General features: G+C 36.4%; 1 protein-coding gene across 1 annotated transcript in view; it reads left to right on the top strand.

Annotated features, from left to right (window-relative positions):
* pou6f2 (POU class 6 homeobox 2) overlaps positions 1-22304 on the top strand; it is a 155538-nt gene extending 133234 nt beyond the window's left edge. The window contains exons 6-9 of the mRNA XM_088919152.1: positions 1983-2192; positions 5610-5778; positions 15079-15247; positions 21800-22304. Coding sequence (XP_088775278.1) covers positions 1983-2192; positions 5610-5778; positions 15079-15247; positions 21800-22304 — 1053 coding nt within the window. The remainder of the gene's footprint in view (positions 1-1982; positions 2193-5609; positions 5779-15078; positions 15248-21799) is intronic.
* The last annotated feature ends 4780 nt before the right edge of the window (positions 22305-27084 follow it).

Below are 27084 nucleotides of genomic sequence, written 5' to 3'. Positions count from 1 at the left end.
ATATTGTTCTATCATTATGGTTACTGTACTCAACCATATTTTGTAATGAATAGCAAGAATGCACAATTGATTGCTATAGAATTTCAGAGCAAAGAGCTTATTTCGGGGCCTACAAACACAGCTTACATGCCTTTGCATTTAAATGTTTCCCCATTAATTCAAAATAATTATATGCAGCATATGTGTTTCTTGTTAAAGATCTTTCCATAAAAGTTCTTTTGAAGCCTTGGTACTAAAACTCAGACCTACATGCTGGTGTTATTACTATATTTATAATTCATAATAATACATGTGGTAGTAATGGTGATGGTGCTAATGGCTGTATTAATATTTCATATTTCTAACTTGTCATATTTTCATTTTTTTAAACGTCATTAATCAGTACACATCAAATTTCAAGAGAATATCTCATACAGAATTGTTTATTGTGAGCACGACACACTTGTATTAATTCAATTTAATAAACAAAACTAATTGACATGTTTGCAATACTTGTACACAGGTGAGTGTGATAGATTGAGAGGAGGCAGATAAATAAACAGAAAAACAGCAAACAGCACAGAAAGACACTGCTATTAGTAATATCCGACATCACCAGACTATTAATCATCCTTTCTCGGTGTTTCTCAAGGGCTTCCAGTCACTTTTTCTGATTGAATGAATTTGAATAATTGAAATTAAATTATTTGGATGACACTTGTTGTTTTTCATAGTACTGTAAATACACCTTGTTAAGTGTATACAGACATAGCAGATATTTAAACATAAAGTTTTCCTCATTGTATCCCAAATTTTACCAAATGAAGCTAAGAAGCATCGATGAAGGGTGAAGATAATGATTCAATGTGGTGAAGAAAGCAAACCAAGATGCAAAGGAGAAAGTCCTTTTTCTTGTCTAAATACTTGTCCCTCCTCAGCTACAATTCTTTCTAGTCTCACAGTTTACATCACTATGACAATATACACCTGCCATGATCTGTACAGTTCTCAACAAAAGCAGGGAATTAAACAGACACTTGGATAACCAGAGCTGAAGAACTGAGGACAGAACTGAGTTATGACAGATTACGAACGCTGAACCAGGGGATTTCTCTACTCTGAATAAATAATGGCTTTGCAGTGGAGAAGCTCTCAGCTGGCACCTTATCACCTACTCACTTGTCAATATTGACAATAGGTAGCTCAGCACAGACACACTGGTATTATGGGCTGCTCTTTGAAACGAATGGTTAGGACAGACTTTTACTGATCTGACTGAACTGAGGGGAAGTAATAGACTAGTCCATTGGACGGGGCTCTGTGGCAGAAGTGCACAGTAATGCGAGTTGTCAGGTGCAGAATGTTGAAACCAAATCTTGGACATTTGGGTAATTACTCGCTCCTTGTCATCTAAATGGACCATATTGGATCATATTCATCTTTGTTCTCTTTCTCACCAGCATATCACTGGAGCTTAGAACCTTAGAACCTTTTTCATAGAGTGGTGCCTTCCAGAATATTACAGAAAAGTCTAATAAAAAAATTGGAAGAAGTGAAATAATTACATCTTTCAATCTTGAAACATTTTTAAAGGATCAATAGGTCAATAGTTTATTTTTCTATTACAGTAGCGATTCCAATCGTGATCATGGTGCTGTTTTTAGTTGAGCACCTCATTTGTTTGGTGCTGTTTATTGTAGTATTAAACTTGGTGACATTTGGTTTGTTAAGTTCATATAATCCAGCGGGGGAATAAGTGTGTGTATTCCTTTAAGAATAAAAATTGTGTACTGTGACTTTAATAAAGTAGTTTTATGTACTGTTCATATGGTATTGTTACCTTCTGGTGGACCCTAATTTTGCTTTGTACCTCTTAATTTCTTGTGGTAATTTAGGATTACACACACTAACTGTGCACTCAGCATACTGTATAAGATCGTTTTCTCTGTTCTCTATATTCTGAAGAAATCCCACATCTTTATTTGTCACTTTCTCTGTTCTAGATTATTGGAACTATCCCACTGATGCCAAACTCTGCTGTGCCATCCAGCCAAGCAGGAGGAGGAACACAGGGGCTCCAGGTTCAGCCGATCACACCTCAGCTTTTGACCAATGCCCAGGGCCAGATCATCGCCACTGTCATTGGGAACCAGATCTTGCCAGTCATCAACACCCAGGGAATCACACTCTCGCCAATCAAGCCCGGACAGCAGGTACTGTCTCTCAGATTAATCTCTGAGGCCCAGTGGCAGTCTCCAGACTCAAACCGGTCGACCCAAGACTGGATGGTTCAAATGATAATCACAATACTGATATCATTCTGTCATTGCTCTGTAATGATCTGTAAAGTGGTCCTGTAAACAAAAGGTAGCTGAACAGCATTACTTTATTACCTGCCCCTGACTGGAGTACCTTTTGTTGACCTACAGTAGATATGGCCCTGCATATAGACAGTATATATAACTGAATATAACTGCTTAACCTGTACCAGCAAGTCTTTGGTAGGTCATTTGGGAGGAAACTGCAGCGCCCAGAGAAAACCAACAAAAACACAGGGAGAACATACTGTGTAAACTCCTTATAGATAGCATCCCAGGTCCAGAATTGAACACAGGGCCCCCAGCACTGTGAAGCAGCAATGCCACCGCGGCACCCGGTATATCGATTATGTTTAGGACACAACAGCTCAGAAGAAAATCATTAATGTATAGCTGACCACACTCTGAGCACATTCATTTTGAATTAAATGTTTTATGTATGTTAATGTATTTTGGTGAGTGTACTGTAATTAAAGCACTGTGAGTATTTTTTGAAGCCGACGTAGAAGTTACATTAACATGTCAGGCTTCCCATTTAATCATTTCGATGCCACTAATTTCAAAACACATTACTCTCTGATGTGGGAAGTCCCAATTACAGAAACAAAGAAAAACAGCATACTAAGGATTTGCCAACATCCTGATGTTGGAACCTTATGATATTTTTCTTCATATCCACTTTTTTAGTTCACAATATCCAAAATGTTTCATGGATCGTAAATGTGCTCTCTTTAGCATTCACTCTAAGCACCTGTCAAAATATCTTTCAGAGCTCCAGGCACTTTTACAGACCCCCTGCAGTGCAGCGCAAAAACATTGCTTTTCATTAGTGCACTTAAGTTGAGAACCCTTAGCCATTTTTTACAATACAAAAAGCCACCTAATCAGGCATTTAAAAAAAAAGGGTCTCATGTTCCACACTGTGATGCAGTATTAAGCAAAATTTTGTGTGGCATATTGGCCTGCAGCATTCATAAAGCATAGTATTACCGTAATACTTTGAGAAAGGGAAATTTCTGCCATCAACTCTGCTTCTGTCACAGAGATCCTTTGTGCTAAAAGGACACTCAGAGTCAAACCAGCTCAGGTGGTATACTGCATGGTTTTGGAAGTGTAAATGAGCCCTGCCAAGACATAGCAAGAACTGGATGAAAATCAGACTCTCAATAGCAACTGTATCAGGGCATGCTTTGTTTTTAGTAGCCTTTGTGGCACATACTGTACTTGGTAAAGAGCTATCTTCATATGAGCCTATGGGATTGAAAACATCTTAATTGTTTTAGTCACAATTTTGACACACCTACCAGTTGCAATTTATAAGCAAAGTACATATCGTGCATCTTGGTAGTCAAACAATAATTGATCAATTAATATTCAATAATTAATATCAATTTAATAATTTATATTAATAAAAATAATAATTCAGCCATGAAGTACCAGGAATTAAGTCCGGGACTTTTATTTTACAATTCTTTTCTTTGCCAAACTAATGTCTAAAAATGTCTGTATTACCAAGGAAAATGACATCAAATAGTATTTCATAAAACCAGTAGTAATCTAATACATATTCTTATCATCTTTTGTGCACACACTGCATAATAAGTTATAAGCACAACCAACCAGCCCTACAACACATCATTCCAGGCAGCTTTTCCCAGATTAATAACATCATTGTATAATGATGTGAACTTTCACAAATTAGCATTTTTTTCTACTGTTGCCCAATAGGTTTTCTATTTAGGATTGTTAAAAGGTATTGCTAGTTCAAAATAGAACTAACAGTAATTGCTCAGTCATATGCTTTGTCTTGTAAGTCACAACCTTCTAAATATTGCACATACAGTATCAGTTTCCCCTCAAAAATATAACTAGTAATAAATAATCGAAATTTATTTTCACCTAACAATGGCCGCCTGATTATTTCAGTCATTCCCCCCCAATATAGGACTAAAGGTTGTGCTTACAGTATCATGCCACATCATTTTCTCTAAAGGATATTTCTGTAAAAAAAACTTAAAAAGTAACCCCAACCCCCTTTAAAAAGAATCAGTACATCCCTCACCAAATAAAGTAAATAAAGCTGATTTCTTGTACTCATGCTTTTTATGCACAAAACACGACAAAGGCTCACTATTTAAGTATCATGCACCAAAGTGATGGTAAGCACAGTTCACATGAAGTATAAATGGCTTGTTTCCATGTCTCCACGAAGCTTCCATCAGCGAGCCTAAGTAATGGTTATCCCGCAATCTAATGACATACACATTTAATAGGTACTAGTTTCTATAAATGAAAATAGAAACAGGCAGATGATCTTAAAGCTACAAAGAGAAAATGTACTTAATACAGACATGATGACAACTCATACTGATGTTATCCTGTAACAAGCCGCCGTCATCAGTATATAGCATTACCAAGAGCCCTATGAGAGATGCATTAGTAAGTCTAAAGTACCCATTGCCAGAGCATTAAATTGGAAATAAATTGTCCTAAATAATGTAAGAAGACATGATGCTTTTGAAATTCTTTTAAGCCCTTTCTTAACATCAGTGAATAGTGTCTAAGTACTTCTTGTGGAAGCGTAGCTTGGTACTATGTGCTCTAGTTTACCACTAGTTGACTGGCTAGCTTCCCTCCCTCCTAGGTCTTCTCAATTGGACATTTTCTCAAATTGGGCTGAAATTGTTTCATTATTTGGAAAAGGTTTTAGTGGAACAGATGGTGATGAAGAAGATTACCATCTTGTGATCTCATGTTTTCCATCATTAAATATCCATGTGCTTGGCCAACGTTTTATCATCATTGGTGCTGTTTATGGCTCAAATGATTACAATATAAATATTGCCACTTTTTAGTCCTAAAAAGGATTGCAAAATAATTTTAAAGAATACATAACTGTGCTTTTATATAGAACAACAAAATTGGTCACTGTGAGGCATTAAATAGGCCTTAAAGTTGCAGCTTTGGGAGTTCTGTAATTGTAAATTACCGAAAATAATTTGCAGGACGATGAGAAAATCATTTGAAGGATGACACTGTGTGCTGTGGTCCTCTGCAAGTAACATGTGGCTCTTACTGTGACTCTGAGGAGTAAAACCCATTTTGTAATCAAAAGAGTACACTAACTATTATATGCTTTTGTGTAGCTTGTGTACTTTCAAAAGCTGCTACAGCCACAGACAATATTAATAGCATATCATGTAAAATATATTATACAAGGCATTAGATAAGTAGGATAAAGTCCTTGTCTTTGTTAGAAATAGATGACGTGGGATGATCCCTGCTGAGAAAGATTTCTTTTGTTGCACACAGCTGTCCCAGAGCCAGCAGGGGCAGGTAGGCCCAGCATCCTCCCAGGCCAGCCTCCTCCACCTTCCTCACAGCCAAGCATCGCTGTCCCAGAGCCCGGTGCGTCAGGCCTCCTCCTCTTCCTCGACATCTTCTTCTTCATCAGCCCTCAGCGTGGGACAGTTGGTCAGCAGTGAGTAGTCACAGCAAGCACAAAGCTCTCCTCTATCCCCCCCCCCCCCAACTCTGGTGAAGCTAAGCTAGACCGCACATGTTGAAGTTTCATTGATGAAAAGAATTCTCTCTACTCTTCTTCCTGCTGCACACATGGTCATAAAGTGAGAAAATGAAAAGGCAGCAGACATATATACTGTATACACATTTTACTGCAGCAATATGTATGATGTATTATGCTTAAGGCTACAATAGTAGTGAGCACGGCCAGGATTTGAACCGATAGTCCTTTAGGAATGGGTATAGAACCCAACAACTCCTCCCCACTGCTGACAATCAGGCAAATCAAAGCTACTTCAAATCACCCACTTTAGTTATGGTGGAAGAGATGTAACTTTAACCTCTGAAAAAAATTGTGGTGCTTATTGCGTGCTCTTATTTTTGCAAAAAAAAATATTTCATTTGCAAGTCTCAGTGTTTTGTTTTGTAGCTGTATTATTATTTTGTAGAGGTGATACATATTTTATATTGTTAAGCACTCGTGTGGTGAATAGAGAACAGGCTGACGTGAGCAAATTAATTTTGAAAGCCGATGTTCTGTTACACTCTTTTGTGTGCAGTAAAAATATAATTTTTTTTTTATGAGAAAAGTAACAAGCATTATGTATTGTATCTAAAAGCAATGTTAAGAAAAACAGAAATGCAGAAAAACACTTTCAGAATCTTACATTCTTTGTTATTAATAAATATGTCCAGTTCTTGTTCCCAGTGGCATTTCTGACAGATATTTCAAAAGTTGGCCTGGAAAGTTAAACAAGGATATGTTGATTTTCAAGTCCAAGCCAAAGAAGAGACAGATATCTCTGAGAGTAATTAAAACTCATGACAAGTGATGCTTACGGTTGACCCACTGTAACAAAGCTTTTGTTTTGGGTGGAAAATCAGGAAGAATTTGACTGGCATGAGTCACAGTTATTTAACTTACTGTCCTGGACAGGGAAGCTCAGTGCAGTTCTGTGAAGCCTTTATTAGTGATGAGATTCAGGGCAGTCACTAGGAGCAGTGTCAAGTGTTGGTTAAATCTCTAAACTCATTGCCAGAGGGATGTGGGTTCTAGGTCCCAATAATGGTTCAACATTGTACTTTTATTTTGTTTGGCTCAATCATCCCATTTGCATAAATAGATCTGTATCAACTTTTCTGGGAGTTTGACCCATTCTAATTGTTTTGTTGTTGACATGATGGTAGCTAGGATAAGCTCTGGTGTTATGCCATTCTTAGAATGCAAATAAGTCAACAACAGATCATATTTTTATGAACATAAGAAAAGTTACAAAAGAGAGGAGGCGATTTGTGGCCCATCTAACCCATGTGGTGTTTAATAGCTAAGTGATCTCATTCAACTGTTCCCTGAAAGAAACAAGTATAACAGCATGTAAATGCACTTTAGTTTAGTATCCACTTGTGTTCTCTGGTTAACTTTGTCAATGCCTTTCAGGACATTTAATACTTGTAACAGGTCCCCTTGTAATATTCTCTGTTTAAGGCTAAAATGTTTCAGTTCCTTCAATTATCTGTTTTAAGACATTCCATTTAGTACTGGAATGTATCTGTTTGCTGTTCTCTGGTGTTTCCAAAACAGCAATATCTTTTCTATAACATGGTGACCAAAGATGTACACAGTATTCTAAATGAGGCCTTACTAGTGCATTATACATTTTTAATATAACATTATTTAATTCAATTCTATGCTTTAAACCATATATCCTAACATTTTGCCTTTAAATTGCTTCGTAACATTGTCTAGAAGATTTTTGACATCAACATAAGAAACGTCTTCTATCTCAGTGTTTTCCATTTTTATGCTATCTGCATGCTATCTGCATCCTGACTCTCTGTGGTCACTTAAAATCCCAGGGCATTTCTCGAAAAGAGTAGGGGTGTAACCCCAGCGTCCTGGCCAAATTTCCCATTGGCCCTTACCGATCATGGCCTCCTAATAATCCCCATCTATGAATTGGCTTCATTACTCTGCTCTCCTCCCCACTGATAGCTGATGTGTGGTGAGTGTTCTGGCGCACTATGGCTGCCGTCGCATCATCCAGGTGGATGCTGCACATTGGCATTACCTGTAAAGCGCTTTGAGTGGAGTGTCCAGAAATTATTATTATTACATTGAAAGTAATCTGCAAGGTGTTTATCCAGTTTTGAATTGTATCTCAAACTTTTTTAATTTGATTCTACAGTATTTGCTAATTCTTCTGATTTGGTATCCAAACTTCACCCTTGAAGTCTCGTGTACTCTACATTTTCTCTTTATTAACCAGCTCCCAATACAAACATGCACATTTTCCTGAATGTCTGTCTGCAAGGAACGTTATCAAAAGCCTACTGAAACTCTAAATATACCATATATAATGCTCTGTGTGTATCCATTGTTGCTTGCTAAATCCATTCTGACTATACCCTTGTATCTAATTTCCATTATGGTAATCTTTTTGTTTAGTTCTAATAATTGTTTCCATATCTTTACATGTAATAGAAGTCAGATTTATTGGTGAATAATTAATTTGTTCATTTATATCATCATTCTTATGGATGGATACTACAGCCGCAGTTCTCAAGCTCATGGGTACTACTCCTGTCTTGAGTGACTGTTGGAAAGGTTGGGTCAATGGCTTCCAACTAATAGTTCCATGCTTAAGGCAGAATCTGTTTTGTTTAGTATTGTTATCCACTAATTTCATATCTTAATCCTTCTATTAAACTCTGTCTTATTCCTTTAAAAACTGCTTTCAGCAAAATTGCTTTGGACCTGTACAGTTTCAAAATATACTCCAAAACACACCATATTATGATTACAGTTTCCTAGTCATTCATTTGTCTGTTTGTCTCACTTTTTATTTCTTAAAAAAACCTGAGATCTATGTGAGAATTTTTCTTATAGGAGCTCTGACTAACTGTCTAGCATTTTAGTTTCTGCTGCTAATATTTCTGTAGGTTTTTCCCAGTCTTTGTGGTGAAAGTTAAAGTCTCCCATTAAAACTATTTCTTAATAAATTCTTAATTCCATTGTATATGGTTGTATTATAGTCAGCATCTGCCTTTGGTGGTCTAAACGTAACACTAATCCTTTAGAATTTTGACCCAAATAGATATAGATTCCGTACATTCCTTACATTCATGAGCATGAATACTCTTTTTCATTTATAGTGCTTCTTATTGCCTTATTGCCAATGAAAAAATTAAACAGTGTCATTAAGACATATATCTAATGTTGTTATGTACCGCTGCTTAAGGTGGCATAAAGCAGTGGTCTGGGTGGGCAAAATGTCTGGAAAAAGTTCAGTGGAACCATCACCGAACTTCAGATTTGCCGTGGAGTCACATAAATTCTGAACATCAGCTTGCTTGTTGATCAAGGGTGAGCTCAGCTGTAGCTTCAGTAGGTGATATAAAGATGTACTGTTTGGAGCTAGAAAACCTCATCCTGGCCCGCTGGGATCAGAATATGGCTCTGTTATACTGTAATGTACCACTGCTTATGGGGGTGTAAAAGAGCACCCCCTAGGGGTCCTTAGATGAACCCAGGCTGGGCCAAACAGGCAGAACAGGAAACAGCAGGTGGAGAGGTGTGAGAGAAAAAAGGCAGACAAACACAGTCCTGATCCGTGGCTGTAGCAGGCAGGATCCAAAGCCAGGTGACACAAAATGAAAACACAAGAGGGAAATACAAACGCCAAGGTTGGGACGAAGCAGAAAGGTTCGTAGCAGATGTAAGTCACAAGTCCCCAAGGGAAAGATGAGGTCAAAAATATTCCAAGGTCCAGAATCCATACAAACCATATGTAATGGTTCTTGGGGTTTCTGCCCTCGCCGCTCCTGCCCTGCCAGTTTGTCCCTCAGTGCCTGGGCGTGAACCTGGGTCTCCGGCGTCACGCAACAGGGAATTTGCCAGCTGAGCTAAAGGAGAGGTCCCCCAGCCTAGGCGACTGAGATCCCTGTTATACGCAGGGGCATATTCGTTACACACAAGACAGGGAACTAGGGATACAGAGAAGTGAGGACTAGAAAGGCACAGAGTGAAATTTGTATAACAGAGCGCAGAGGACTGCTCAGTCCGACCTTCAATACTTTGCTTTGCTTGAGGAGGAGATTACCCACAGGTGAAGCCAGTTTCCTGTCTGATTGTGTTCCCGTATCAACTGGCCCTGACTGACAGGTGGAAGAGGTGTGGCCGTCTGCTGAGGCTGAACTAGCCTATTACACAGTGGGTAGACATGACAAGCGTTGCTTTGGAACTCGTTCCCATTCTCTAGCTCTGTTTTAAATTAGCTACAAGAGAAACATTTCAACACCTAAACCCCAGCTGGGCTCATAAATGTCACATCTGCAGACATGTTCAGCAGAAAACAGTAAAACCGCAGGTCAAAAGTGGTACGGTAGATTCACCCTGAGACAATTTTGCTGGAAAACTCAGTCCTCTCCAAAGAAAGACAAAATTTAAATTTTCAAATTGTCTGAAATTGAGCTCTTAAAATATGAAGCATTCCACTCGTGGGAAATGATCAATCTGGAGAAAAGTTAACCACAATGATATTTATGATATTTATTCATGTGTGCAGGTGGAGAGAGGGTTGTAACAATGAGGTATTTAACAAATAGTTACTGTTCTAGTTTTACTTGTGACATTTTGCATGAGCTAAACAACAAATGGTCCTGACAATTTAAATATGCTCTAGTGATTTACTTGAGAGGACCAGCTGCCCACCTGCAGCTTGTAGATAGAGTGGGTTGGTAGTAATGAGCAGATTTCAAATTGTTTTCTAGGAAAGTATGGTCTCCATGAAAAGAAAACATTACTTGGTAAAGTCTTCCTATGAAATTCATGGTTGTCGGATAGTTTGGTATTTGAGCTGAACTGTATGCCTTCCTGGATAATAAATTGTGCTGTTGCTGTTGCTTATTTTTAGCTTTGACTTTGTTGTCTTTCAACAAATTTAAGTGAAGAAAGATAATGATTCAAGTGGAGGAGTTTAATATATGCCCTGAGATGGACTGTCATCTTGTCTGGGGTGTATCATGCCCTTCGCCTGTTGTTTGCCAGGATAGGCTTCAGCTCCTCTGTGAGCCTGCATTGGACAAAACAGTTAGAAAATGGATGGATGGAGTATAACACAACTGTATAACTCTAACTGTATAACACCACTGTATAACACAGTAATAATCACAGTTTGTGTTGTATAAAACTGGCAGGTTTTGCCAGACTTCCTCCATGTATAGTATATGCTTTCAATGCTGTCATAGATGTGTGACTTGATCCTTTCAATAGTAGATTTCCTTCTTTTTGTTTTTTCTGTTCTGGAATTTATTTTTCATATTAGTAAGATTTACCTTTTACCTTCTCTGTGGCATTTCTTCACCTTGAGCCTGATTCTCTTGATTTTTCTCCAACAGGGACATCAGATTAAAAATAAAAATTGCCACACATTGAAAGTTTCTCATAGATCCTTATGGACACCAGCCAGGCGGGTGTTTGTCGGTCAGAGCCATGCCTGTTATCAAAGGTCCAGTGTTTTCTTCGGCTGTACAGTGTTAAGAGTTTTCAATGAAAATAGAATAATTAAACTAAACTGTAAACAGGGGAAAGATTGCTGTACACACCAATGACCAAAAATATGTGGCCCATCAGTAAATGTTCAGTCCTTCTATAAATTAAGCCTTTCAACAAACTGTCATAGAAAAAGGATAATGTCCATCTCAAAAGTTAAACAGCAGATATAATTATCTGCAGAAAGCTGCAGTTTCAGAATTTGAACTACAGTAACTGAGAAAAAGCCATGTGAAAACAATGAGGAGTCATTTCTTTTAAACAGTAAGCCTTAAAGTAAGTTAAGCAGTAGTGTACAGTAAGTCAATAAAGTGTAATCATTGCAGTCCAAAATTACCCTGTAAGAAGGAAGACATTTTTACTGTTTCACAGAGTACGGTAACATGTAGTCTACAGGAAACACAAGTGGCTCTATGAGAGAAGATACAAAAAATTTTCTGAGCCTGGAATGGTGAGGAGACCCCCAGCCAGAGAACTTTAGCTCATCAAAATTAGTCATTTAAAATGATGACTCATTGAAATATCCAATCCATTGGACTGGATATTTGAAGTCAAGTAAGAGCAATTCTGTCATGACTGAAAGAGAGCACAAACAACACAATCTGACCCACTGAGACATACTGTACACACAAACAAAACACAAGGTATTAAAATGGCAATACACACAAGTTCTTAAAAAATGTGCAGAGAGAAGACAGGCAGAGATTCAGTTTCTGTTAAACTGCATAAATGGGATTAGACAAACATTCTTTTTTGAAAATAACAAACCCAATCCCAGATATCCCACACCTGCCAGAATCACAACAGCTATCAATCTTACTGGGGGAGGGGAAGGAAGCTGGCAGTCCAGTATGTGATCTCCTGTCACAGCCTGATGAACACAGTCTTTCAATAGTAATTTATTGATCATGGCATTAAAGCTCTTTGAATTTGAGAGAATTTTAAAGAATGACTACAGTCAAAATGTGAGATTTTGGTGTCAACAGTGGGCAAATAGAAGACATTTCTCAAGAACCACTATCGCTCTATTCTTTAACTTTGCTTTTTGCCATCTTGCAGATGCTAAGTTTTTAATAGGGTCTTTTTAAAATACCTCAACAATATTAGGATTTTAGGATTGTCAGAATAAATGTAAATGGTAACATTGGAAATAAGAATGTTAGGAGGTTTTCACACTGATACTGTCAACTTAACAGTAGCTTGACCTGAGCTGTCTAAGTTTTGTGGCAGAATATTCTGAGGAGGACATGTTTTCTGCTGCATGGTCTTTTGAGAAGGTCTATACAATATTATTCATGTGTAGTGCCCATGAGTGTTCTTATGTTTAATTATATACTGTATGCATATAAGTAGTATATGTTTGGTGCAAATAGTTAAATCTATGAATACAGAAATTAATCTGAATAAATATTTACATTACATTTAGAACTGTATCACTTTTGCTGCCACATGCAGCATTTATTTTTAAAATGCAATAGTTATACGTAAATGCAAAATTCAAAGAAATATAATGCAGATGGAATGTGTCAATACTATCTTCACTATGAGGATAAAGAAGACTGTAAAAGTTGTGTACAATTTATTCTTCGATTGTTGTCATATTCTCAATATTTTTAATGTCAACTGATGTTTTTATTATTAAGCCCTGTAATTAGGAAGAAAATTAATTATATCTGAGGCATTCTTTAATGTCACTAATAAGAGAAACACTTGTTTTACAAAAGATAACACAGAAATAACAGCTCCCTTTTTCCCTTTTTAAAAAAAGTTAATTTTGCCATCCCAATTTACTAGTAAGACAATGCCATCTGCCACTGCTAATTCAATTATCGAAACATTAATAGGCAAAGCTATAAAATTATGATCAATACACAACTAGCCGTACAAAGCAAGAGCACAAATTTAATAAACAATTTTGTGAAACTGAACAATGTCAGACCACAGAATTTTCAGATGGCAAAGGGAAACGACCCTTTTCGACTCTTTCTGAAAGATCTTATGCAGTGGTGTTCCACAGAAAAAACGCTGCTTTGATAAGCTCATAGGTTTTGCCAATGGGCTACTTTCTTAAGTCACAACATACATAATACTTACAACCACTCTATGTATTCAGTTAATTTAATTCTAGGCACATCTTTGTAACTTGGAATAACATTGTTATCCAAGTTCAAAACACATTGCTCCCACATGACAAACCCTTAGAAACAAGAGAAGAAACAGTAAAAAGGTGTGAAACCAGATGCATTCAGTATTAAAAAAATGCATTTAATAAACAGACCACATATTGATTAATCATGTCTGCAAAATATGCAGTGCTGAGATGTGTAGACATCCATGGGAGAGTGTGAATGAGCATGGAATTCTGTATGGGCCCATGTTTCTTCCACACAGGATGGAAAGTGAGCATCAGTAATTTAAGGAGATGGACTGCAGTAGCAATGATTTCCAATTGATTTTATGTTAAATACACATGAACGAATCTTTCTTTAAAAATGTACTAACATGAATGTTATACAGTACTTGTGTACTTCTACAACTTTATTTGAAAAAGATTTGAATCTTAGATAAGGTCAAACAATGTTTTAACTAAAAATGTCTTAGGAAATGTAAAATACTGTAAATTACTGCCAGTGTAACATTGGCATTTGTGTATTATCAGCATTAGAAGTGTAACTTGATTTTACACTGGGTCACCATCCTAGCTTTTGAAAGACATGATTGTGGCAGATGGCAAGCACAGATTAATTTTTGCATGGTTTGCATCTGAAGAAAACAGAAAACAGAAAATGTGACCAGAAACAACTCAGGTTGAATTACTGACATATACATTTAAGTGGATTATTTCTTTTGAGGGGGTTAGAAAGGAGACATTGATGAAAGCAGCATAGCAATATAGCAATTTCTCACAAGAATTACCCACATTGCATGTTATTAAGGATCCATTAGAGTTTTTCAATGATATATTCTTCCAAAATGTTATGAATGATGTGTGGTAGCACTTTAATGGTTTCATTCATTGACAAACTACCTTTACAGTATGTTAGGTGACTTCTATTTAACCACTGTATTAGCTCAATTGTAAAAATATTTATTCCAGATTGTACTCCTTCCTTTCTGAAGCTAGCACAATAAGGCAAGCATTTTTTTTTCGAATGTGAGGTGCTCACATTGAAACAAATGCCAAGAAGCATGTTTTTTCTTTCCTTTAAACTTATTTCTTTATTTGAATAGATTCCATAAGGAAATATATCATTTAAAGCACTTGGTTGGACATTTGCAGTAATTATAATTTAACAATATATTGCTAATTACAATAGTCACACTACAGTAGATAGTGTAGTGTGATTAATTAATTATGTAAGGATAATAATTATATTATTGTTGCAAATTTGAATTCATTTGTGAATGATTTTAAACATAAGATCTGTCTGTATCCTAGATGTGTAGAGATGCAGAATATTTAATCAGTTTACTCGAAAGCAACATTTGTTGATCATATTCTGAAACTGGTTCATGCTGCAAACAAAAGAAAACAGAGCCGGAAAAGGCAATTAAGAATATTTCTTTTAACCTCCATTTAGAAATAATTTGCGAAACATTGCTGAAGTTACAGACAGGGAGGCCAGTTTTGCAGGTCTGATAAAAGTCTTCAAAGTTGTTATGTTCTGGCTCAGCTCCAGAGTTATTGATGTGATCTTTGTGTTGCAGATCCCCAGACAGCTCCCAGTGAAGTGGACGGGGTGAATCTGGAGGAAATCCGAGAGTTTGCCAAAGCTTTTAAAATCCGCCGCCTGTCGCTGGGGCTGACACAGACTCAGGTGGGACAGGCTCTCAGTGCCACAGAAGGCCCGGCATACAGTCAGTCAGCCATCTGCAGGTAAACTGGGCTCACACCAAACACACATGTCCTGTGCTAATCTCTCCTTCTCGTGCAGAGCGTCAGAAAACTGCAGCCCCTTCAGCAGCTCCAATACCAAAACCAAGCACGTCTGTGTTGTTTTTAAAGTTGCATTGTGTTTTTTTTTATTTAAAATGAGCTTTTTGTCCATTTTTACAGTCTAGAGGTCAGCTAAATGAAATTTATGGATAAACGATCTGTGAATCTTTGAAATAATGTTATGAAACACCTCAACTGAAGGGTTCTGCAGGCAACCTGATGGAGGTTTCATGTCAATAGTAACTCTCACAGCAAATCTGCCACAGCGGTGTGCTAACAATTGTGTACTGTACTGTATGTGCCAGTATACTTTCCAGTTATTTTTAATCACATTATTTGAACAAGTGGTTAAGTCACATTTTTACACTAAACATACCTGTACATGGGCTTTCTTTATAGCACTGTTGTTTCTGATTTTTTTGGCTTCCATTTCCATCATTTACTAATTGACTCTAGACTGACCACAGTCTTATAATAAGCATGAAGCATGAAATAAGCATGAAGGTTTATCATCTTGGTTTAGCAGAGAACAAAAGTGTTTTAATAATTTGAATAAATTAAGACTGATGACTTACATTTCTCTTTCTAAAACAACATTCAAACATAAAACAACAATATTGGAACAGTATGGTTATAAGCTACTAATGCTTTGTTTATGATGCTGCAACATTTAAGCACACACTTTTGTAGTATTACAGTCATAGATAAAATAAAATAATTATACAAACAGCATATAATAGAAATCTTAAATCAAACTGAGTAAGCCCTTATTTATTTACCATATATTAGTCAAATTCTTTCATGGGAAAGTAATGAAAAAGTAAACCAAAATAAATGCAAATATCCATGGCTATTGCTAAAATTGTTCTCACCTTTCTTATGATAAATGTTCAATTTTAATTTAGTATTAGGTTATTTTAATTAGAAATACAGGTAGATGGAATGAAAGTTACACACTCAGTTTTATACTGTACATTAAGACTGTCATTGAAGGTCTCTCATTATTGAGGGTTTTGTTTCAGTTTTCATTCACTTGTGCTCTGTGTGATTGTTGTAGAACATTTCAGCTGAGTTTAAAAACTGAAGAAGCCGTTCTGTTACCAAGCTAAAAAATATGTTATTTAATTTGAAATTGAAATAGTAGTGGGGTGGCACAGTGGTGCGGTGGTTAGCATTTCTGCTTTGCAGTGTTTGGGCCCTGGATTCAATTTCTGGGGTACCACAGTATCTCCATAGAATTCGTATGTTCACCCAATGTTCCTGTGGGTGGCTGGTTTCCTCCTACAATCCAAAGGCACAGTAGATTAATTGGCTTTTGGGAAAATTGTTCCTGTTGTGAGTGTCTGTGTTCCTATGATGGACTGGCATCCTGTCCAGGGTGTATCCTGCCCTGTGCCCATTGCTTGCTGGGATAGGCTCCAGCTTCCCCATGACTCTGATTGGATAAAGCAGTCAGAAAAGTGAGTTAGTTAAGTTAGTAACATAGACAAACAATTGGGTTACATGCAGAAGAGTAGAAAAAACAATTTGGTAGTCATGGAGCCTTCTTCAGGTACAGACGCCTTCTTCCTTTACAGTTTACATACTGGCGCAGAATGCTTGGAAAACCAGCCTCTGTAATCTCATAAAGAAGACAAGTACTAAATGTGATACTACAAACCTAATCTTTTATCACACTACCTTTCCTATGCAACAGGAAAGGGCAAACTAAAACAAGCAGTGGCTGTCAACAGTTTTTTTTTTTGATTTAGTCTTTTATGTAAATGCATGTTTGTTTGTTTTTTAAATACACTTTCTCTGCTGATAACCTGCCCTATTTATTTGACATAATGTAATGTGCTGTTAAAATTTTTAGTACAGCAACATCAACGAGTATATAAAATTTGAAAATGCTTGGAGGAGTTGACCATTTTCTTATGAGGCAGACCTAGAACTAGTGCAGAAGTCTTAAAATCACACATAAAATATTAAAAGTGTAATGTCATTCAAATATTTATAACATACATTAAAATATCATAATGGAAGCATAAGCTTGGAACAGCAAATGTTTTTGCATCTGGCCTTTTGCTGCAATTTTTGTCTGTTTTGCCAGGACAGAGCAGTGTTATTTAACTGTTAGGATATCAGACTGTTTTAGTTATTGGTTGTACAGTTAAGTGGTTTTGGATTTCTGAAAGTCACAAGGTTTCCTGTTTGTAACATGGCTTTAAAGCATACTATAAAATTTTGCAGTTATAGCCAGTAATAACACATCTACTGTATTAAACAAATCGCAAAAACTCATATGAAGCTGTTAGGCAATAAACTGTTCACAGATTTACCTTTAAATGTGCCTTTTTAAACCTAATATTATTTTCATACCAGAGATCAAACCATTGAGTTCATTTTTTAAATTGTGTCAGTCCCTTTAGGCCGATTAGACGTAATAAGGGATGATTGATTCAGTGATGCTTCACATATTTCAGGAGTCATATTTAAGGAGCTGAAAATGTAGTGAAGCATTTAATGCCATTAATGTTTAATGTCTTATTCTATGTTAGGATCCTCTCATTAGATTAATCATTACAAGGGAAGGACCAGTGAATAAATTTAGCAAATAATTTATTGTTGTCTTTTAAGATGCAGAACTGAAGCAAATCATTCCAACCACCAAGAACATGAGACCTAATTTATAACAACAGAGTCGCAATTGTAAATTTATAAATGATAGATTATTTGTGTTGTTAAGCTTTTATCTCTTAAATTATGTTTTGCTTTTAATTTATTTTTAACACAACCTTTATTTCATTTAATTTGCTCCTGATCATTTATCCATTCTTTACATTCTTTCTGTTCGGCCATGTTAGTCATGGTTGCCATACAAGTCTGACTTTGTTTTGCTGTGCTTTGCCTATAATTTCTCTTCTGCGGGATGCCTTTTTAAGCAGCACAATGAAATGCACATGCATTAATAATGTATTATATACTGAGATGCAATAAAAATGCAACAAAAACAATTGTTTCCAATACTCGTTTATTGTTTTAAATTATTCTCCATTCATTTTTTGTTTCTTCCAATGTTATCATTTTTATTTTATGTTATAAATTTCATTTTTCAGATAAAAACACAGCATTGCAAAGCATTATATTCAGTCACGTCTACTTTACCATAAAAACTTTGTGAGCTCCTGGTATGCTTCATTAAGGCTGGTTGTTTTCTCAGTGCCTATGGTAATGAAAGCATACAGTATCATAACGAATGAGCATAATAACTCTTTAACGTTAAGAGACCATGTCGGTGCTTCAGTGCTTAAAAGGTTAAACAGTTATAACTAAGCTCCATCAACACAGGCTACACTTAATGCATGTTTATGCATGAGCTGGCAAGTGCACTTTTAAGAGCATAGGGAGAGGAGGAAAAAGGAGAGTTTCTCTTATTTTTCCTCCTGGGTACTGACTTCTAGCTTTGCCTCATCACAGTGAAGCCGGGAAAACAACTTCTAACTCATTGAAGTGGATTTCACTCTTGTTGATCCATGAAATGTCCTGTCTTTTTACCGACTCTTTATGTTTGTTAATGTATTCCCTCCAGAACGGCAGAGTACTTTCCCTGCCGTTTAAGATGGGGGTTATAAATAATACCAGCAAGGGGTACAGAGTTTGTGGCTTCTGTTTCAGTGATGATTTCCCATAAAATGCTTCGATTGTTTTAAGATAGAGAAAGGCACTATAGGATCCCCTTCCTGCCTTCTCCACCCCGCTGTTTTGCAACAGTTGCAACAAGCAACTCACTATTAAAAAATGTCCTTCACCTGCATTTGTAGTTCTCTGGCAGTTGATGTGCTGCACGTAAATCGATCTCCTCATTTGCTCGCTTTTCATTAATAGAAGTGTTTCCTATATAGAAAGAATTTATTACATATTGTGCAGCAGTAGTTAGCTGCATTAGGAAAACAACATTTCTCTATGATGTGCATTGATTTATCTAATACCTCTCTGTTTTTAAGTGCTCTATCTGAGGAAACATGTCTTGTAAATTTAAAAATAAAGAAAACGTTTTAATGAATATGCTATACCATATAAGCTTTAAAATGTATTTAAAACTAAACAGATCAAATTCTTAAAAAACAGAAATCAGATCAATTTCTTTATAAACAAAGTCTTTGAATTAAAGGACAGCCTTTTATTGTTCTGGGGTCTGTCTACAAAGCTGAACTCATTTAGGGTCTTGCTTGTTTTAGTCACCAAAAGAAAATGTGACAATTTAAAAGGGGGGAGGAGGTTTTTCCCTTCTGAAAATGTTCCAGAATTCATTCATAAAACACAACAATTGCTAACAAGTCATAGACCCCAAAATAAATTTTAAAAATAGGATTCATGTACATTTTGGGCTGATGGTAGTCATTAACTGATTATCAACATGTTTTACAAGAATGTCTTACAAATGAAAAGGAAATGCTTCCAGTGTTATTCCCATGATTTTGAATCATCTTTAACACAAATGTGCAGCCATCACTACCGAGTATCCAGTGTTACTAATATTTTAATCATTATGAATAAATCTTAAACTATAAAAAATTTTCTATTATTCGCTTTAAACGAACTGAGAATTTATTCTTATATGTATTCTGAATGTCTGAGCTGATACCTCGGCTGTTAGCTCATTTTCAGATGTTTTATTGTAATTCTCATTCATCTTCTCTGTGCGAACACACTGCTTCAGTTTCTCCCCTCAGGTACCAATGGTAGTTAATTCTTTTACACTTGCAAACTCCAGCTGCTGGTTATTGAATTAGGACCACCTCTGTACTAGTACTCACCCTGGGTACTGAAAGGCATGTGGCAGAACTAGATTAAGCAAACACAGTCTGACACTGCCAGTTATTACCCTCCGGAAGCGTGTCCAATATAGTCTTACCCCCTGTCCATCAGTGTTCAATTGGTTTGGTTGGTTCGATAGAACTTTATCCACATGGCTTATGAACTGCTGCTGTTGATAGGCACTGAAAACCGATACTGGAAAAAACAAAACACTAGCGTCCAACATACTGAAAATGAGTACTGAAAAATACTCTCATTTCTTTATCCCATCTGATATTTGAAAGTCTTTAAGTTCAACTGAATTGTGACTGATCATGCTCAACTATTAAGATGAATACAATTTAACCATTGACATCACAAATGCAAAAAAAAGGCACTTGTGAATTTCTGTTATGCTCCATATGTCACTCATACAGTATAGAGTTTTTGAGCGTTGCCATGTGTAGCAATCATACATTATGCACTCAAGATTTCCATCACAATGCAGTTTCAAGTCTTTGCATTTTGATTATTTATGGTAATTTTCTCGATTTTGTTTTAAATACAGAAAAGTTTATAGACTAAATTTGCTGAGCATTAGTTTTAGAAAGATACAAGAAGAAAGACAAAAATGAGGACATTGCTCCTGCAGCAGGCACATTTTGCAAACCTGCAGTATGTACAGTAAAACTGAAATAATTGTATTATTTAACCGATACTGATAGACTTCACTTGATTGAATGGAAGGAATACATTCATTCGAAATATTATTTAATATAAAAGTTTTTCAGGGACACAAAAATATTACAAAATATGTTAAAAAGTTATTTGAATAAATAACTGAAGGGGCTATACCATAGACACAATGTCATTTACAGATTCTATCTATTGTGATGAGAATGTACCTTGTGCTCCACTAATGACAGTTGGAGTTATATGAATTCAAAGTGTCTTTATTCAACTTGGCTTAGAATGGAATGTGACTTTTTCAGAAGGGCATAGTTCTTCTGGCTCATGTGTGCTGAGGGGGTTCAAGGGCAGGGTGGGGGTATAGAATGTTTTCAATGTGATTTTTTATTGAAATAAAATGTTTTATGTGTGTGAGAATATATTTGGGATATTTATGCCTTCTTTAATATTGTTTATTTGGTTAGTGCTTGTGTTTTGTATCTGTTTTGGATAACTTGTAATGCACTGTTTGTTGTGAACAGGAATAATAATGAAGTTTGTCTGTTTAAATGCTGAAGTAAAAACCAGCTCTATGTTTGTTCCTTAGTCCATTTTACATATCTCTGCCAGTCTATGGAAGGGTTTCCTTATGTATAGGCTGCCCAAAGGCAAAAAAAAAACAGTCTGACTTGAAGTATAGTCATGTATCCATTGTTGGACAGGAAATATCATACCAATTGGTGTTTTGAGTGATTTAATCATCAGATGGATGTCCTCCTCAAACTTACCAAAGATGGCATCATCCTCAAATAGCCGTATTTCAATCTGTAAGTGTGCTACCTCAGTTTTTCCTACTTTTTCTACTTGAGGTTGATGATGAGGTTTGGTTTTCAAATGCTTTCAATTGCTGAAAGGATTGAACCTGATCACCTTTTATCTCTGCTGGCAGCTTGTAAGGAAACCCCTCTCCGTATCTAAGGCAGGCAGGAAGTCCCCGCCTGGCAGAGCACCTGAGTAAGATTCTTCTCTCTCAATTTTCCCCAGACACACCATCCTGAGAAGCCACTTTTTCCTACCACAGGAAGCCCAAGAGAACACTATAGCTAGCAGTCTGACAGCCAAACTGAACCCTGGCCTTTTATATCCTGCCAGGTTCGAGAAGTTGGACATCACCCCAAAAAGCGCCCAGAAGATAAAGCCAGTTCTGGAGCGATGGATGGCCGAGGCAGAGGCCCGCCACCGCTCCGGAATGCAGAACCTGACAGAATTTATCGGCAGTGAGCCCTCTAAAAAGCGCAAGAGGAGGACATCTTTCACCCCCCAAGCGCTGGAGATTTTGAACGCCCACTTTGAGAAGAACACGCACCCTTCTGGGCAAGAAATGACAGAAATTGCCGAAAAACTGAACTATGATCGGGAAGTTGTCCGTGTCTGGTTTTGCAACAAGAGGCAAGCGCTGAAAAACACAATAAAGCGTTTAAAACAACACGAATCTGGAACACCTGTCCCAGTGGATCCTCTGACAGACTCGCTAGAAGAGCATTCCTAAACAAAACGCAACAGAAGCTGAAACAAATGAAGTTCTGGACTTAAAAAGGTTCCAAATGAGGTCACTAGTAAGTAAAGACAGAAAGCTGTTCATTGGCAGTAGGATTCCCCACTGACCATGGTCTATTTTTCAACCAACCAACCAGTCAACCAACCAACCAACGACAAGAAACACAGCACTTATTGTGCAAGAGTGTGATTGTTAAAACCAACCTTTGAAAGGACCTTAACCAAAACCAAAAAATAAAAAAGTGTACTATTTCTGTGAACAAACGTGTAAAGATATTTAAAAGCCCTGTTTTAAAAAGATTTCTGAAAAGTCTGCCATGTGGAGTGGAAACTGGATTCTTTTCAGGCACCTGATTCTGTACTGAAATTTCAGTATGCGAAAGAAAATAGACAAACAAAAACTACTAACCAAAGTATGAAATGTTGCATTGAATTTAGATTGTTAGCCTATTTTCTTTTTTTTCTTTGGGTGTAAAAGTGTTAAACAATTTTTACATTTGTACTGATAGAAAATCAAATGATTACCTTTGGAACAGGGATTACAGTATATCATTTTTTAATGTTTATTTTAGTTTGGTCTTATGCCAGCACTTCACTTGGAACACTAGTTTTTTGCTTGTCTTAATTTATACGTAGGTGAGTAATTAGAGTGCCATATAGAGAGATATATTGTATATATTCTTTTTGGAATTTATTTACATCTAAAACACAACCTCAAACTGGCTGTATTCATCCTGTGGGTGCTATTATTTTATGCCACTTATTTATGATAACAAAATGTCACATTTTTATTTTGTCCTCAGTTGTTATTCACTGTGCTTTTTAATTTGCTATTCAAATTTGTAAAAATTGTACAGGTATTTATTATTTTTTATAAGAGTGTTTATGTGTTTGAGACAGCAAATGAAAAAGAGCCCGGTCTTAAATATGTAGGAAATTCTAGAAATGGAGCCACAGACAGAAAGGCTTTGCATCCACTTATCCTCCAGACTGCGATTTACCCAGAGTAATGCAACACTACTGCTATGGCTGTATGCAGAGCAATTATATTTTGTTGCCAAAGCCTGATAGCCAAAGAATTGAATACTGGGCCCAAGGACATCAGAGATTCACAACGAAGATCATACTTGGGTCATGAACCCTATCCAGGACATTTTTTTTACTTTTTGTTCCTATTTATTTAATAGAGCGACTTATTGATTGATTGTGTTTGTGCTCTAAAGTCACTTCAAGTGTATGTGTGATACCAGGTCCCTGCAGAAAGAGGTCATTAGAAAGCCGATTGATCTATCTTTTCCCCAAAACTCCAGCATTCCTGTTTTGTAATGTACAGCGTTAACAAGGATCATAAAAACTCATAGCCATCATCATCACTGAAGTTGTTGACATGCAATCTAATTGCCTTCAACCAACTTTGTGCTTCTCATGCCTCAGTGTTTAGTTTTATATACATTTATGATTCTACAGATCCCTCTTTTTATAAATATAAAATAAGATACCCTACAATTACAAAGGACAAGAGGAAAAATTGAAAGATTTAAATGACAAGCATTTTCAAAATGTGAGGAGGTTCCATGCTTTCCCAATTTCATTTTAATCTGAAAATACCCCAATGATTTTCCTGCCAATTACATAACTGCATCATTGAAAAACCCTTATGTTAAAATAAGTCCTTATGTTCATGTCACCAACTAATGCAGTCCAGTGTCTTCAAACCATCGAAAGTCAGCTTTAGAGTTTTCTTTGATCAATATTTCAAGAGGATTTATCTTGTACATCTCAGACTGGACAGTTCTTTACTATATTATACAGATTTTGAAGGATTTATTAATGCTAAGTACAGATTCAGAGGAAATATATTCTTCAATACACAACTTGATGCATATTGATCCTATGTAAGTACCCATTATGTAGAACTACAGTATATATATTTTCACAGAAAAGTACAATAAACATGTTGATCATCCTCAGTGCATGTCAGTTAATTTAAAAAGACATTTCATTAACTAGTTTTCTAAAGCAGAAAGATTCTTGTTGATAGGCTAGTAAACAAATGCTGACAAAGTTCATTTATCAAAGATTGCTCATAGCAATTATACATCTGTCACTTTTTCATAGGTGCCCCAGTTCTTCTCTTAGTCATAATAAGAGTATGGAAGTCTCAAAAGAAAAAGTCTGTTTTAACATTTATGCCTGTTAAATCCTAGCATGAGCCTACAGCACCTTTTCTTGGGTTTATTTCCCAATAATTGAAAAAGCTTCGAACAAATTACATTGTCACATAAACACATCAAATGTCTTTATGTGTGATATAAAATCACTTTGAAACACATCCCACTCGATACTAAATCAAATAAGAACAAAGCCCATAAACACTGGTTTAATTTACATAATGCTATACAGAACATTATCCTGTCCTAATGATTTTCCAGATTATTTCTACTAAAAATGTATAACACAAATATTAGGGTGACACTTCCAAACTCATTCGCTACAGTGTTCATTTCTTTTTCAAGATGTTTTGACACAACAGCTGTCTGCACCTAGAGTCGAGTCTTATTGAGAGCCTCATCTAAAATGATGTTAAGGGTCACACATTTGAAACTTACTGTATGACTTTTTTTCTTGATTGTGAAGAACAAAGACAAAAAACTTGAATCAACCCAAATAATATTACACTGTAGAAAATGTGTGAAGGTTTGTGAAAAAAGGATTCCGGTGGTATAACTGCTGTCAGTACTTCTTCCAGGATGACCACCTTGTGAGATGACAGTAAAAATGGTATTACTCATTTTTCTGGGGAAAATAACTGACAGTAAAAACAATGCTTTAAATTTTGCCTTTTATGTTTTCATCAATTGTGAATCTTAAAAGGAAGTAGGATGGGACAAGCCTGGGTCAAAAACTTTGAGAAATATCATTTCCATTTACACTTCAAAAGCAATTAAAGTAAATCAAATTTATAATTTGAAGAATTTTAGGTGATTTTCATTTTTATTTCTCTATATGTACTGTATAGTGGTTTGGAATTTAAAATAGCCTTCTTGACCACATGTGCTAGAGATTTGGAAGAATTAAAGAAACAAATGGATTCATTATCCTAGAATTTCAACATTTGTTTCTCACACTATAGCTCAAGGAGAAAAGGGGCAAGCCTCATGTCACTGTGGGAGCACAGCTGCTATTAGCACCAACACTGCCCTGATTTCCTTCAGCTGGGTAGCCTAGCAGGTCTTACTCCATTGCCAAGCTATCTGGGAAAGAGGTATAGCCTGGATTCAAGCCAGTGACCTCCAGGAAGTCCACACAGTAACATATCCTCCACACATTTTGGAGGTCTCCACTAGACATCCAAACAATCCAGAAGAGCACATCTGGCATTTTCTGTTCAGTCGAGTAAAACATATAATGGGTTACAATTCATCCCTTTTGTATTTGGGCCCTATTGTAACATAAGTAAAGTATAATTTTCCCCTCAAAGAAGTTTTCTGTTGCAGATGAAGTGACCTATGTAAGACAACAGCCCTGCATGAGCTGCATTTGAAACTGAATTTGAGCTAAACAGAAAAATGCCCTTACAATCATCATCCCTTTACAAGTCATTTACAGTGACTCATCCAGCAAAGAATTCATTCTCATTCTGGGTGCAGACCGAGCCCTATAATCTAGAGATGACCAGTTCATATCTAGAGATGTCATTATCTGTGACAAGGAATCCCACAACTGACCACCTAGCTCTGTCGGTTGGGTCTGAGTCATCTAAAGTAGGTCTTCAGTGACACCTAGTATTTTCTAGATACTGTTGTCAGAGAGATCCACATCACTCATTCCACTCAATTCCCATTTTCTTGTAAAGTGCTGTGAATCTCTCAAGTTTAAAAATGGTGGATGGCTCAGACAAGTGCATGTTTCTTGAGGAGAACATGCAGTTGCCCAATTTCACCCGCGCTGCAGATTCCAGGTTAGGTGTGAGTGGTTCAAAAACTACATTTTTAAATGCAAGTCATTTTGAAAGCACTGTTACTTATGTTTCCAGTACCCCCCCAAACATTTCCAAAATTAACTAAATTCCTGTCATGAAGTGCTAAAATGAAATGACAAAACCAAATCAAAGTGCCAAGACTGAAACTCAATGCCATATGTAATTGTGATTTCGATTTGCGTCTGCCGTCTATGATATTCGACAACAGAGAACTGCAGGTATGAGATTGAGTGTTTAATTTCAGTATCTGTCTTTTTCAAAACTATGATATGCAGCAATATTCTATTGCCACATCAATAATTTCAGTTTCTGAATAGCAAAAAACATTGTGTAAATACTCAGAAGTCAGAAAATTGCTGTCAGCATTATTTCCTAAGTATCAGGTTGCTCCTTTTGTAGTACATTGGGGAGAGTGGGGTTTCTTTCCTGCAAAGTTACTCATTTTCTGTAAAGCTACACAAAATTGCTGTAAATTGTGACCAATGCTCCCACTTTTGTCCCAATTCATGGTTTTGGTTCCTTTTGTTATGATGAACACATTTAAACAACATTATGTTGTTACGGTAAATATTCTCCCTTAGCAACCAAGCTTTCATGTACTGTAGCTGTCTTTCAAATGAAGGCATTTGCAAAAAGGTTGTGTTTTTGTTTTGTATATATTTTTGTTCTGCCCCCCTTTCTTTCTCTGCTCTATTCCACAATTTACTAAAAACAGATACACTGGTCTGGATTATATGGTGGACAAGTAGAGGCTCAACAATGAAGCTATTACCAAAAAAAAAAGAAAAAA

Source organism: Atractosteus spatula, chromosome 6, assembly GCF_055471065.1.
Source record: "Atractosteus spatula isolate fAtrSpa1 chromosome 6, fAtrSpa1.hap1, whole genome shotgun sequence".
NCBI classification, from domain to species: Eukaryota; Metazoa; Chordata; class Actinopteri; order Semionotiformes; family Lepisosteidae; genus Atractosteus; species Atractosteus spatula.
Note: the sequence above shows the minus strand (reverse complement) of the source record. Positions and strands in the feature narration are given on the sequence as shown.